This window comes from Triticum aestivum, chromosome 2D (assembly GCF_018294505.1).
Source record: "Triticum aestivum cultivar Chinese Spring chromosome 2D, IWGSC CS RefSeq v2.1, whole genome shotgun sequence".
NCBI classification, from domain to species: domain Eukaryota; kingdom Viridiplantae; phylum Streptophyta; class Magnoliopsida; order Poales; family Poaceae; genus Triticum; species Triticum aestivum.
This window is the reverse complement of record NC_057799.1, coordinates 582,401,888-582,412,700: the sequence shown is the minus strand read 5'-3', so window position 1 is coordinate 582,412,700 and position 10,813 is coordinate 582,401,888. Positions and strand designations below refer to the sequence as shown.

General features: G+C 43.2%; 2 protein-coding genes across 2 annotated transcripts; both read left to right on the top strand.

Moving 5' to 3' along the window:
* Window positions 1-1,419: 1,419 nt before the first annotated feature.
* Window positions 1,420-8,365, top strand: LOC123054689 (uncharacterized). The gene is made up of 20 exons (XM_044478515.1): window positions 1,420-1,701; window positions 1,800-1,888; window positions 2,289-2,398; window positions 2,481-2,535; window positions 2,888-2,976; window positions 3,187-3,253; window positions 3,335-3,397; window positions 3,499-3,669; window positions 3,772-3,865; window positions 3,949-4,028; window positions 4,142-4,214; window positions 4,303-4,346; window positions 4,492-4,559; window positions 4,791-4,876; window positions 4,978-5,135; window positions 5,219-6,530; window positions 6,718-7,004; window positions 7,094-7,312; window positions 7,403-7,559; window positions 7,730-8,365. The coding sequence occupies exons 1-20, from the start codon at window positions 1,590-1,592 to the stop codon at window positions 8,029-8,031; spliced, it is 3,636 nt and encodes a 1,211-aa protein (XP_044334450.1). The 5' UTR covers window positions 1,420-1,589; the 3' UTR covers window positions 8,032-8,365.
* Window positions 8,366-9,027: 662 nt separating this feature from the next.
* Window positions 9,028-10,348, top strand: LOC123055975 (uncharacterized). The gene is made up of 3 exons (XM_044479763.1): window positions 9,028-9,255; window positions 10,011-10,123; window positions 10,211-10,348. Exons 1-3 carry the CDS (start codon window positions 9,028-9,030, stop codon window positions 10,248-10,250), a joined length of 381 nt encoding a protein of 126 aa, XP_044335698.1. The 3' UTR covers window positions 10,251-10,348.
* The last annotated feature ends 465 nt before the right edge of the window (window positions 10,349-10,813 follow it).

Genomic DNA, 10,813 nt, shown 5'->3' with positions numbered 1-10,813 from the left:
TCCCACTAAGAACAAAAGCCCACGACTCCTCACCCCAGATCCATCCATCTGCTCGACCATGTTGCACTGAGTGACAGCAGTCAATCCAAATGGAAGTGATCATCAACTACTACTATTAAACCCTCCCACAGTTAACTTAGCCGGTTAATTTGTCCTTAGCAATCCAGAGGCAAGACGAAGAAGCTTCATCAAGCAAGGGCCAGGAGCCATTGACGCTTTGGCAGTACGGCAGAGTTCGGCTCCTTTTTCCGTGCAGTTGCTTGGAGAATTACCTCGCTTTATTTTGAAGGTTTCATCGGTAACTTTTGTTTGGATCTTGGATTGTAGCGGCACAGTAACATGGGCTTAGCTGCTGATTGCTTTTGTGGGGCAGCGCGAGTTAGGAGTTGGAATTAAATATGCGTACCGTGGGGGCGAAGAGCGGTTTGGATGTGAAGAGGGGATAAAAAGGTACGGCTAGATGATGAAATGTTGAAACTGAGGTGTCCCTCTGTGGCATGTCGGCTTGGTCTCTAGTACTTTTCTTCTAGTACAGCCGAGGAAATGACAGCTGGTTAATTAAGACGAAAGTACTCATTCCGTAAAGAAATGTAAGAGCGTTTAGATCTACACACTTTTATATTTCTTTACAGAGGAAGTAACAAGTAATGTCCCATACCCACTATCCGTTTTGAAACATGGACAATTATCAACCCAAAAAACATGCGCCGACTTTAACTTATTACAAATGTATTTAAAAATATAACTCAAAAATTTATGCTCCTTTCAATCTATATTATTTATCGCTCAAACGGATGTATCTAGATGGATCGGTATAGATACACCCGCTTGAGCGCTGGGAGTAAATAAATACTAATGCACTAATGCAACATTGCTAATGTACTTAGTACAGTACCCCCTCTTAAGTTAGTAAATTAATAAGTACCACTAAAAAGGGTACTACAACTTGCTAAATTCATTTGGCTTTAACCATTTCCCCCTCTCAAATCTTAAATTATTAAAGGACGCGGTAGATACTTTGACCACTTGACCAGCACGCCTTAAACAAAGTCACTGCCATAAGACGCATACATTAAGCATTGATCCCAAAAGCAGCTTCAAATTAATGCCATTATGCCAACCTTAAACCACACCCAAAATAGAACCCAAGCAAGGAATCACCCTTTCCAACGTGTCAGACTGTCAATCACACGCTTGCACACACACACACACACACAAAAACCCAAAAGCAAACCGAAATAAAAATAAAATTTTAATTGAAGCACAAAAATAGCATCAAGACAAACACAGTGCTCCAGTGGCAAGCTCACACAGAAGCAGAGAAAAATTAATGATAACCAAAAGCTTAAGCCAAAAGGAACTCTCACTCTCACAGAGCAGACCCTAAAAGGGCCCACCACTTCCTTTCACCCCTCCCTCCTTCCACCTCCCCCGGCCCCTACCCCTGTCCCCCCCTCTTCCCTCTCTCTCCATCCCGCCGGAATCTCGCCTCCGATCCGGCGGCACGCCCGCCACCGCCACCGACACCGGCGAACCGCCCGCTCTGACCGGCGCCGGCCCGGGAGCGCTCCGGAGGGCGGGGGCCGTCCATGGAGTCGATCATAGCGCGGGCGCTGGAGTACACGCTCAAGTACTGGCTCAAGTCCTTCACCCGCGACCAGTTCAAGCTCAACGGCCGCACCGCCGAGCTCTCCAACCTCGGTCGGATCCCCCACCCAAACCCTCCTCGCGGATGCCAATTCTGTTTTTACCGTCGGTGCTAACATTTTTTCTGTCGGTTTGGATTTGGGCCGCCGCAGATATCAATGGCGACGCGCTGCACGCCAGCCTGGGCCTGCCTCCGGCGCTCACCGTCGAACGCGCGCGGGTCGGGAAGCTCCAGATCACGGTAAGGGCTCCTCCTCGCCTGCTTGTGCTTTGGTGTCGGTGAGCGGATTGGGGTGAATTTGTTGTTTAGGATGTTGTCAAGTTGGTGCTCTTGTGTCTGTCGGTGCTGGAAATCATGGTGAATCTGCGGATTCGACTGCCATTGTTCTAAAATCTAGTCGCGGATGTTAATTCTGTCAGTACTCTGTTTGGCATTGGCAGGAAACTGTGGCCCTTGTTAATTTCTTCCCTGTAGCCATAATTCTGTAACTTATAGATGGGTGGTCTCACACTTCTTGTGACATTCCAGTGAAGTCTGTTACTTGCAGTCAACATCAACCTTATGGTCATAGGTAGTTCTGTATCACAATTGGCGGTGTATTTTCAGGTCTCACAGTTAGATTCTTTTGTTATCACTACAGCTGCCATCGGTATCAAATGTGCAAGTGGAGCCAATTGTGGTCAACATTGATAAACTTGATCTCGTGCTTGTAGAGAAGGACGATTCAGAAAATCTTTCCGGCCCTACCAGGTTATAATTCTTCCGGCTTGTGATGTTGTGCCATCATATGACCATTCAATAACTGATGTTCTTTTCTCAACTCATTTATTAGCAATGCGTCATCAACAGCACCAACTAAAAGCACCGGATATGGATATGCTGATAAGGTTGGCTTCATTGCACTTGATGTTCAGTAGTCAGTACATATGTATTCAAAAACTTTATCTGTGAGGCCACTCAGAGCTGCTTCTGTTAAATGATGATTGTACTGTGAAAATCATTGAGGTAGTTCATGTTATCCATTGTAACTAAATTTAATCTTTCTAGGCTTTGTGTTTCTGCTTTATGGTTTGGTTTTTCCTTTGCGTGCATGTCTGCCCCTTTTGGTTTAGTAATAATGGTAACTTTATAATTGCATACAACTGTTTCTGTACTCTGGACCACATGCAAATTTATCAAGCAATTTGCCCTTACAAAATCTGAAATACAAGTGGGTTTAATATGCTATACCGGGCTTAGATTGCAGATGGCATGACTGTGCAAGTAGGTATCGTGAACCTGCTATTGGAAACACATGGAGGTGCTCGCCGGCAAGGAGATGCAACATGGTATGTTCTGATTACTTGTTGCATATTCAGTTCTTCTTTTGCTGATAACAAATGGTGGTTAACCTTTTTCTTCTGTCTTGAAATGACATTTAGGCCTTTTCTGGTGACTTATTGCATATTCTGTTTTTTTCCTATTATTTGTTCCTGAGTAAACTGGATACAACGTGCACGGACAGCGATTTTAATTTCTAATTTCTAATTTCTTTTCAGGTCACCTCCGCTAGCTGCTATCACATTCCGTGATCTCGTACTGTACACAACAAACGAAAAATGGCAGGTATTCTTGCTAGATTAAAGTTGCACTTGAACATGTAAAATCGTCGTTTTCGGCCACCTGATTGAAATATCATTTATATAGGCTGTAAATTTGAAAGAAGCAAGGGATTTCTCCAACAGCACAGGATTCATTTATGTTTTCAAGGTTTGATACTCTCCTAGTTTACCTAATGTACTGGGACATAATGAATGAGGACATAGTAAACGCAATTTCTGATCTCCCATATTTTCTGTCCAAATTCACAGAAATTGGAATGGCGGTCACTGTCAGTTGATCTTTTACCCCATCCTGACATGTTTGCTGATGCACGATTTAACTCTTCAAGCAGTCAAGATAACAAACGAGATGATGATGGTGCAAAGCGAATGTTCTTTGGCGGCGAAAGGTTTTTGGAAGGAATATCAGGGGAGGCTAATGTGAGTGTCTGGAATATGATTTGTCAACTTTGAGAATTTGTTAGTTGATGTTGGAAGTTCTGCCTGTCTTTGGCTTGGCTTATAAATTTTGTCGAACATCAGATAACTCTGCAACGAACGGAGCAGAACAACCCACTTGGCCTGGAGGTTCAGCTGCATGTTACTGAAGCTCTCTGTCCTGCTTTAAGTGAACCTGGTAAATGGTTATTGACAATAAAGCTTTAGCTTTTCGTTCAGTTCTTGTTTGTATCAGTCACACCTGAAAACGCATTTTGTCAGGTTTACGTGCATTTCTTCGATTCATGACTGGGGTATCTGCGTGCTTAAATAGAGGAGATTTGGATCCAAAGTCTCAACAGGTTTGTTTCTCATGTATTTATTATGACTGCATTCTTTGTAGTCGGATTATCAGACATATCACATATTGATATTCTTTGCATTCTTACTCTTTTCCTTCTCCTATTTTGAACAGCATGCAGAAGCAGCAGGATCTTCCTTGGTATCCTTTATTGTAGATCACATATTCCTTTGCATTAAAGATGCTGGTAAGGACTAGCAACCAATCAACTTCCAATATGCTATTTATAGACATCTATACTGACTTGCTCGTTAAAATTTTATTTGCGTCGACAGAGTTTCAGCTTGAACTTCTAATGCAATCGCTGTTCTTCTCACGGGTACTTTTTTAGCTTGTCAATCTATCGAGTACTGTATGCTTTGCTAATTACATCATTATTTATATTTGTCACTTGTCAGAGATTATTTTTGTATCGTAGTCATCTAGTGACATGATGTCAACTGTTTTTCTCATTATTTTTAAAGGCTAGCATTTCAGACGGGGAGAGTTCAAAAAACTTGTCTTGCATAAAGGTTGCTGGGCTGTTTCTGAGGTAAGATAGGTACCCTGTTTATAGTGACTAAACTAATGCAAGTCATGAAGTTTATAGTCATTTACTTACTCTGTTAAATTAGATGGGAATCCAGTACAATTTTTATCTATGCACTGCTTATGTTACTTTGGTAATGTTAACTTCTGATATAAGAGTGATGGAGATTTTATTCAAGCTATGGATATAATACTCACCTTTGCTGGGTCTCATGTATGAATATTATTTCTACAGGGACACATTTTCTCGTCCTCCATGCACATTGATACAACCATCTATGCAAGCTGTTCCACAAGAACCCGTGCCTATCCCTGATTTTGGTGAATACTGATTATGCCTTCGCTTTTGTACTACTGCTTGTATCATATCAAGTTATCAACCATCTCTGGGCCTAATCTATTACATGTTACTTTATTATCAGGTCAAAGTTTCTGTCCTCCGATCTATCCATTTGGGAATCAGTTCTTGGAATTCGCTGCTGGAATTCCTTTGTTTTCCCTTTATTGTCTTCAGACCACTCCTTCTCCATCACCTCCAAAGTTTGCTTCGAAAACAGTCATCACATGCCAGCCTCTTATGGTGTGTCTTCTTAACATTAACAGTGAAACATAATGTTCAACTTTTCTGTTTGATTAAATATTGCCTGTAATTTTGCATTTTAGGTGACCCTTCAGGAACAATCCTGCTTAAGAATTGCCTCATTCTTAGCTGATGGAGTTGTGCCTAATCATAGTGCCACAGTTGCTGATTCCTCAATTAACAGCCTGTCGTTTTCTCTCAAAGAGTTCGATCTATCTGTTCCGTTAGATGCTGAAGAAATTGCAAGGTGCAGTGGAACCAAGACCGCTTGCTCCCAGTCATCATTTTCAGGAGCAAGACTTCATATAGAGGACCTACACTTCTGCGAGTCACCATCAGCAAACTGTTCGCTGCTAAACCTTGACAAAGATCCAGCTTGCTTCCTTCTTTGGGAATATCAACCTGTTGATGCCAGCCAGAGGAAGTGGGTTAGTAGAGCTTCTCATCTAAGCCTCTCGCTTGAAACCTCTAGTACTTCAAATGGACAGAGAGTAGTGAGGGATCCCTCTCCAAATGTGTTGAAATGTATTGAATTAGATGACATTCGATTTGAGGCAGCTATGGTTACCGCAGATGGTAGCCCTCTGTGTGATTTGCCACCCCCAGAGGGGGTTGTGAGAATTGGTGTTGCTTTCCAACAGTTCATCTCCAACACTTCAGTTGAGCAGTTGTTTTTTGTCTTAGGCCTCTATAGCTACTTTGGACAGGTTGGAGAACGAATTTCAAAGGTTAGTAAAGGTAACAAGTCTGGCAAAGATAGTGAGCCTTCAGTTGACAATCTTCAGAAAAAACTTCCCAGTGATACGGCTGTGAGCTTAACTATGAATAGTCTCCAGCTCAATTTCTTGGAACATTTTTCAGCGGGAGACGTACATATGCCCTTGGTTCAGTTTGGTGGAGAGGATCTCTACCTGAAAGTTTCTCATCGCACTCTAGGTGGTGCCTTTGCAGTCACAACTAACGTGATGTGGAGAACTGTCTCAGTAAACTGTTTGGAAGGAGAAAGTGCTACAATCCATGAGAATGGCACTGCCATGACGGGTGAACATAACGTTGTGGTATGTGAAAATGGGCATCCCAAGATGAGACCGGTGTTTTGGGTTGACCATCGTAGCAAACACCATGCTAAAGGTGCTCAATTCATTGACATAAACATCACTCATGTAATGCCTTATGACATGAGGGATATGGAGTGCCATAGCTTGAATGTATCATCGAAGGTATCTGGTGTCCGTCTCGGAGGTGGACTGAGTTATACCGAGTCTTTACTGCATCGTTTCGGTATTCTCGGGCCTGATGGTGGTCCAGGGGAAGGCCTCTTGAGAGGCCTGAAGGATTTATCTTCTGGTCCACTCGGGAAACTGTTCACACCATCTCACGTCACCGACAAGGAAGGCAAGCATCTGCAACTTTCTAGATTGTAAAAGTTCTACTTTAGTTACTATTAGTACTGAAACAATACACGGTGAAATGTTCAAGTCCTTATTTCAGATGGTGGATAAAAATCTTTGTTTCTTGTTTTGTTTCTTTTCTTGCATTGTTTGAAAAGTGTTTCTCATCCCCTTATCCCCTAATGCTACAGAAGCAAGATCCGAAGACAATGGCAGCAATTCGAAGTTTGATCTGGGGGTGCCAGATGATCTTGATGTGTCAGTTGAGTTAAGAAACTGGTTGTTCGCACTTGAAGGGACAGAAGAAGTAGGAGATTGGTCTTCCCCTCGTAGTGGTGATCCTATTAGTAGGGAAGACAAATGTTGGCATACAACATTCAGGAATCTGCACTTGTCAGGCAAAAGCAGTGACCGACCTAACTTGGGAGGTGCAGAGAAGGTGTTGAACAAGAAGGCATTTCCAGTGGAGCGTTTCACGGTATATCCATGACAGCTGCACTTTTGTATTTCAATTTGATGCTCGCCTTCTCTGTATTCTAATTGGCAGATATTTGGTGGTACCTGCAGGCTGGAATCGAAGGTTTACAGGCAATTAAACCTCGCTTGAGAAATCAATTCGTTGGAAATGGAAAATTAAATAATAGTCAGTCATGCAGTGGATTGAACAATTCAAGTGCTATTGGTGACCAAGGTGTTGATGTTGAAGCTACCATGGTCATTGGCGAAGATGATACTGGGGATGCCAAGTGGATGATGGATAATGTAAAGTTTTCAGTTAAAGAACCGGTAGGAACACTTCTTCCAATATTTGTCAAAAACTGTTGGGAATTTGCCGCTGTTACTACCTCAACTATTTATATCCATTTGAACGTGCAGATTGAGGCCGTGGCAAAAAGAGAAGAGCTGGAGCACCTTGCCACGATTTGCAGATCTGAAGCTGATGCAATGGGGAGGATCACTGCTGGAATTCTCCGTCTGCTTAAACTTGACAAGTCTCTTGGCCAGGGAACCATAGAACAGCTGAGGAACCTAGGTATGGAATGAATTACTTTTTTTTTTTGCGAAAAATGGAATGAATTACTTTTTTTTTGCGAAAAATGGAATGAATTACTTTACATGCCCTGGTCTTTGTTATTCTTTTCTTGCTGCTTTTCTTAAGGAGAAATGAGGTTGCAAGTGTCTTACAAAGCTGTGCTGCTGCAGGAAGTGGAGGCATGGACAACATTTTCTCGCCTAGCAGGCTCAGCAGGCAGAACAGTTTTGGCAGCGTAAGCACCCCGAGGACCCCCAGGACTCCAATGTTTCATACGACCTCAAATGCGGCGTCGAAAGAGGCCCTGGAAGCTACAATCGCTTCGCTACAGAGCGACATCTCGGAATCCAAGGCCAGATGCGCGTCCCTAACCAGCACTGGAGACGAGAGCCGCGCGGAGGACATCAGGCAGCTGACCGACAAGCTGGAGAGCATGCAGTCCCTGGTGACGAGAATGAGAACTTTGATCTGAGCTGTAAATGCGTCGTTTCCTTGGAGTGTACAGGCTGGGCAGTGGTACGAAAGGGGGGAGCGGCTAATGCTGCGCTTTTTTGCGAAATTATTCTTTTGTTTGTGTACATCTATTACACGTTCCTTGGGGTATAAAGGTGGAAGGGTGGAATAATAAAGGGTTTCCTGGATTATGTTTTGTAGCTGGAAGTCAGGGTGGGCAGCAGCAGCAGCAGAAAATTTTGTAGCTGGAAGGATGCATAAAATGTAGGGGTGTGATCGAAGTAGTCGTTAGGAAGAACCGAACTGTTATTTGTATGTATGATGATATGCACATAGTGTTTTGGCAAATCTGATATCTATTTTCGCTTATAATATATCCAGGATTAAAAATTTCAACGAAATTTCACATATTTCAGTGAGGTCCGAAATATTTTTAACCCTGAAATTTCAAGATAGATTCAAACTGATTTCAAAATAAATTTAAATTACGTAGAATTCATTAAAATTAAGTAAAATTTGAAATATCAAAACCCGAAATAATTTCTGAAATATGTGAAATTTCTGAAATTTCGCATATTTCAGTGAGGCCTGAAATTATTGCATTTCCGAAATAAAAAACCTTGAATATATCTACTGGAGGCCTGGAGATTGTTTTTTGCAGCGTGCATAGTCAAAGGTTTGAATGTTCTTCCTCGCCAAATAAATAAATTTCGATGAGTTGGGAGCAAATTTCATGCAAGCATTCCTTGTTAAGTTCCTTTGTCATTCCAAATTCGCCCGAAAATGGCACGAAGGGGAACATATTGTCTCTAGTCATTTTTTTGAAAAAAAAATACTACCTCCGATCTATAAAAAGTGCCGTGGTTTTGAACTAACTACTAGTTTGAAACTGCGACACTTATTTTGGATCGGAGGGACTACTAGCGAAAATTCCAGTTACTGATGATAACAGGCAGCAAAAAAAAACCCATATTTAAAGAGGAAAAAAGTCAAATAAATAAATAAATCAGTTTCTATGGCGCGGCGGCATTTTCTACGGGCTAGCCCACTACCCCACGCATTCAGGGTAGTCGTTGCTTCTGTGAATCGTGGGAAGGGAAGAGGGAGCCGGAGCCCGCCCATTTCTGAAACTGAACGAGGGAGGGAGAGGCTGTCGGTTGCCAGCGCCCCAGTTGAGCTCGCCGAGGAGGAGAGCGGCGGTTGTCCGGCGAGAGCGCACGCCGAGAGTCGGCGATCGGTTCAGGTCAGCACCCTGTGGCCTGTGGCTTTGCTCTTCTCGCCCTCGCTCGTTAGCTGGCGCTCTTTTGTGCAGCCGCATTCCCCCCTGATTCTGATCAACAACACCTTGCGGTGCATCAGTAGTGTTATTATACAGACAACGGTGCCATTCTTACTACTCCCTCCGTTCCTAAATATAAGTCTTTGAAGAGATTCCACTATGGACCACATACGGAGCAAAATGAGTGCATCTATACTCTAAATGCATCCAAATACATCCGTATGTGATTCATAGTGAAATCTCTACAAAGACTTATATTTAGAAACGGAGGGAGTAGATTCTAGTTACATTTGTGTTTGAGAAAGGGTTCTGGTCAGCGTCGGATTGTGGTGATGTTAGGTTGCACATTTTGGTACGTTCTCGGTCGATGATCTAGGTTTGAACTTAAACGGGGACTTGAAGTATATAGGAGTGGTATAATGTAGCGAGCAGGTAACGAGTACTATGAATTTATTTTGGTCCTTCAGTAGTAGGAGTAGTAATGTACTCCCTCCGTCCCAAAATAAGTGTCTCAATGTCGCATTAACTTTAGTGCAAAGTTGTACTAAAGTTGGGACACTTATTTAGGACAGAGGGAGTAGTAGGTTTTTTTATATTTTTGGTTGGGTTTTAAATCGAAAAGTTTGTTGGTGTGCGGATACAACAGTTTTCTTGGGCTGAAATGCGGTTACTTCTCTTGTACTGAACTGAGATGGGATATTATTTTCTTTACTGTGTAGCCATGGAGCATCATCCTTATGAGCAGCACGAGCAGGATGACAGCAAGAAAGTGGAGGCAGAACTTGATGGAGCTGACGGATCATTCAAAAACGAGCGCCACAAACGGTCCAAGGTCTGGGACGTACTGGCAGAGCCTCCTCTTGGAGACTAAATGTGGCTTCTTCTTGTACTGATATGGATTATTTTTCTTACTGTGCAGGCAGATACGGAGCATTCTGGTGAGGAGGATGACGGCATGAAAGTGGAGGCAGAATTCATTGGAGCTGACGGGCCACTCAAAATCAAGCACCAGATTCAGTCCAAGGTCTGGGATGAGTTTGAGCCCATCTTTCTGGACGACAAGGTCCAGTTTGCAGAGTGCCTGAGCTGCCACTTTCTCTTCAGCTGGAACGGAGATAGCTGTCTGCGCCGGCACCTGGAATCCTGCCCGGCCAAACCGGAAGCGGCGGAGAGGCCACAGGAGGACTCCTGCTTCACTGATGGTAGCAGCTCCAGTGGCGCAACCCGTCGGCCTGTTCAAGGGGTGGCAGATCATCAATCCATATCACCATCAGATGTCCCAAACCTGAAGAAGAAACAGAAGACCTCATCTATGAATACTGGGGACGATATGAGTGCCAGCAAGTTTGGTCAGGAGTCACCTTATCAAGATGTGGCCAGAATGATCATACTCCATGGTTATCCGCTGTCGATTGTGGAGCATCAAGAAATGAAAAGGATTTTCAAGAGCATCAACCCTGTGGCTAACACAATCTCCCATAGTGATATGGAGGAACATTTGTTTGATCTATTTCAGAAGGAA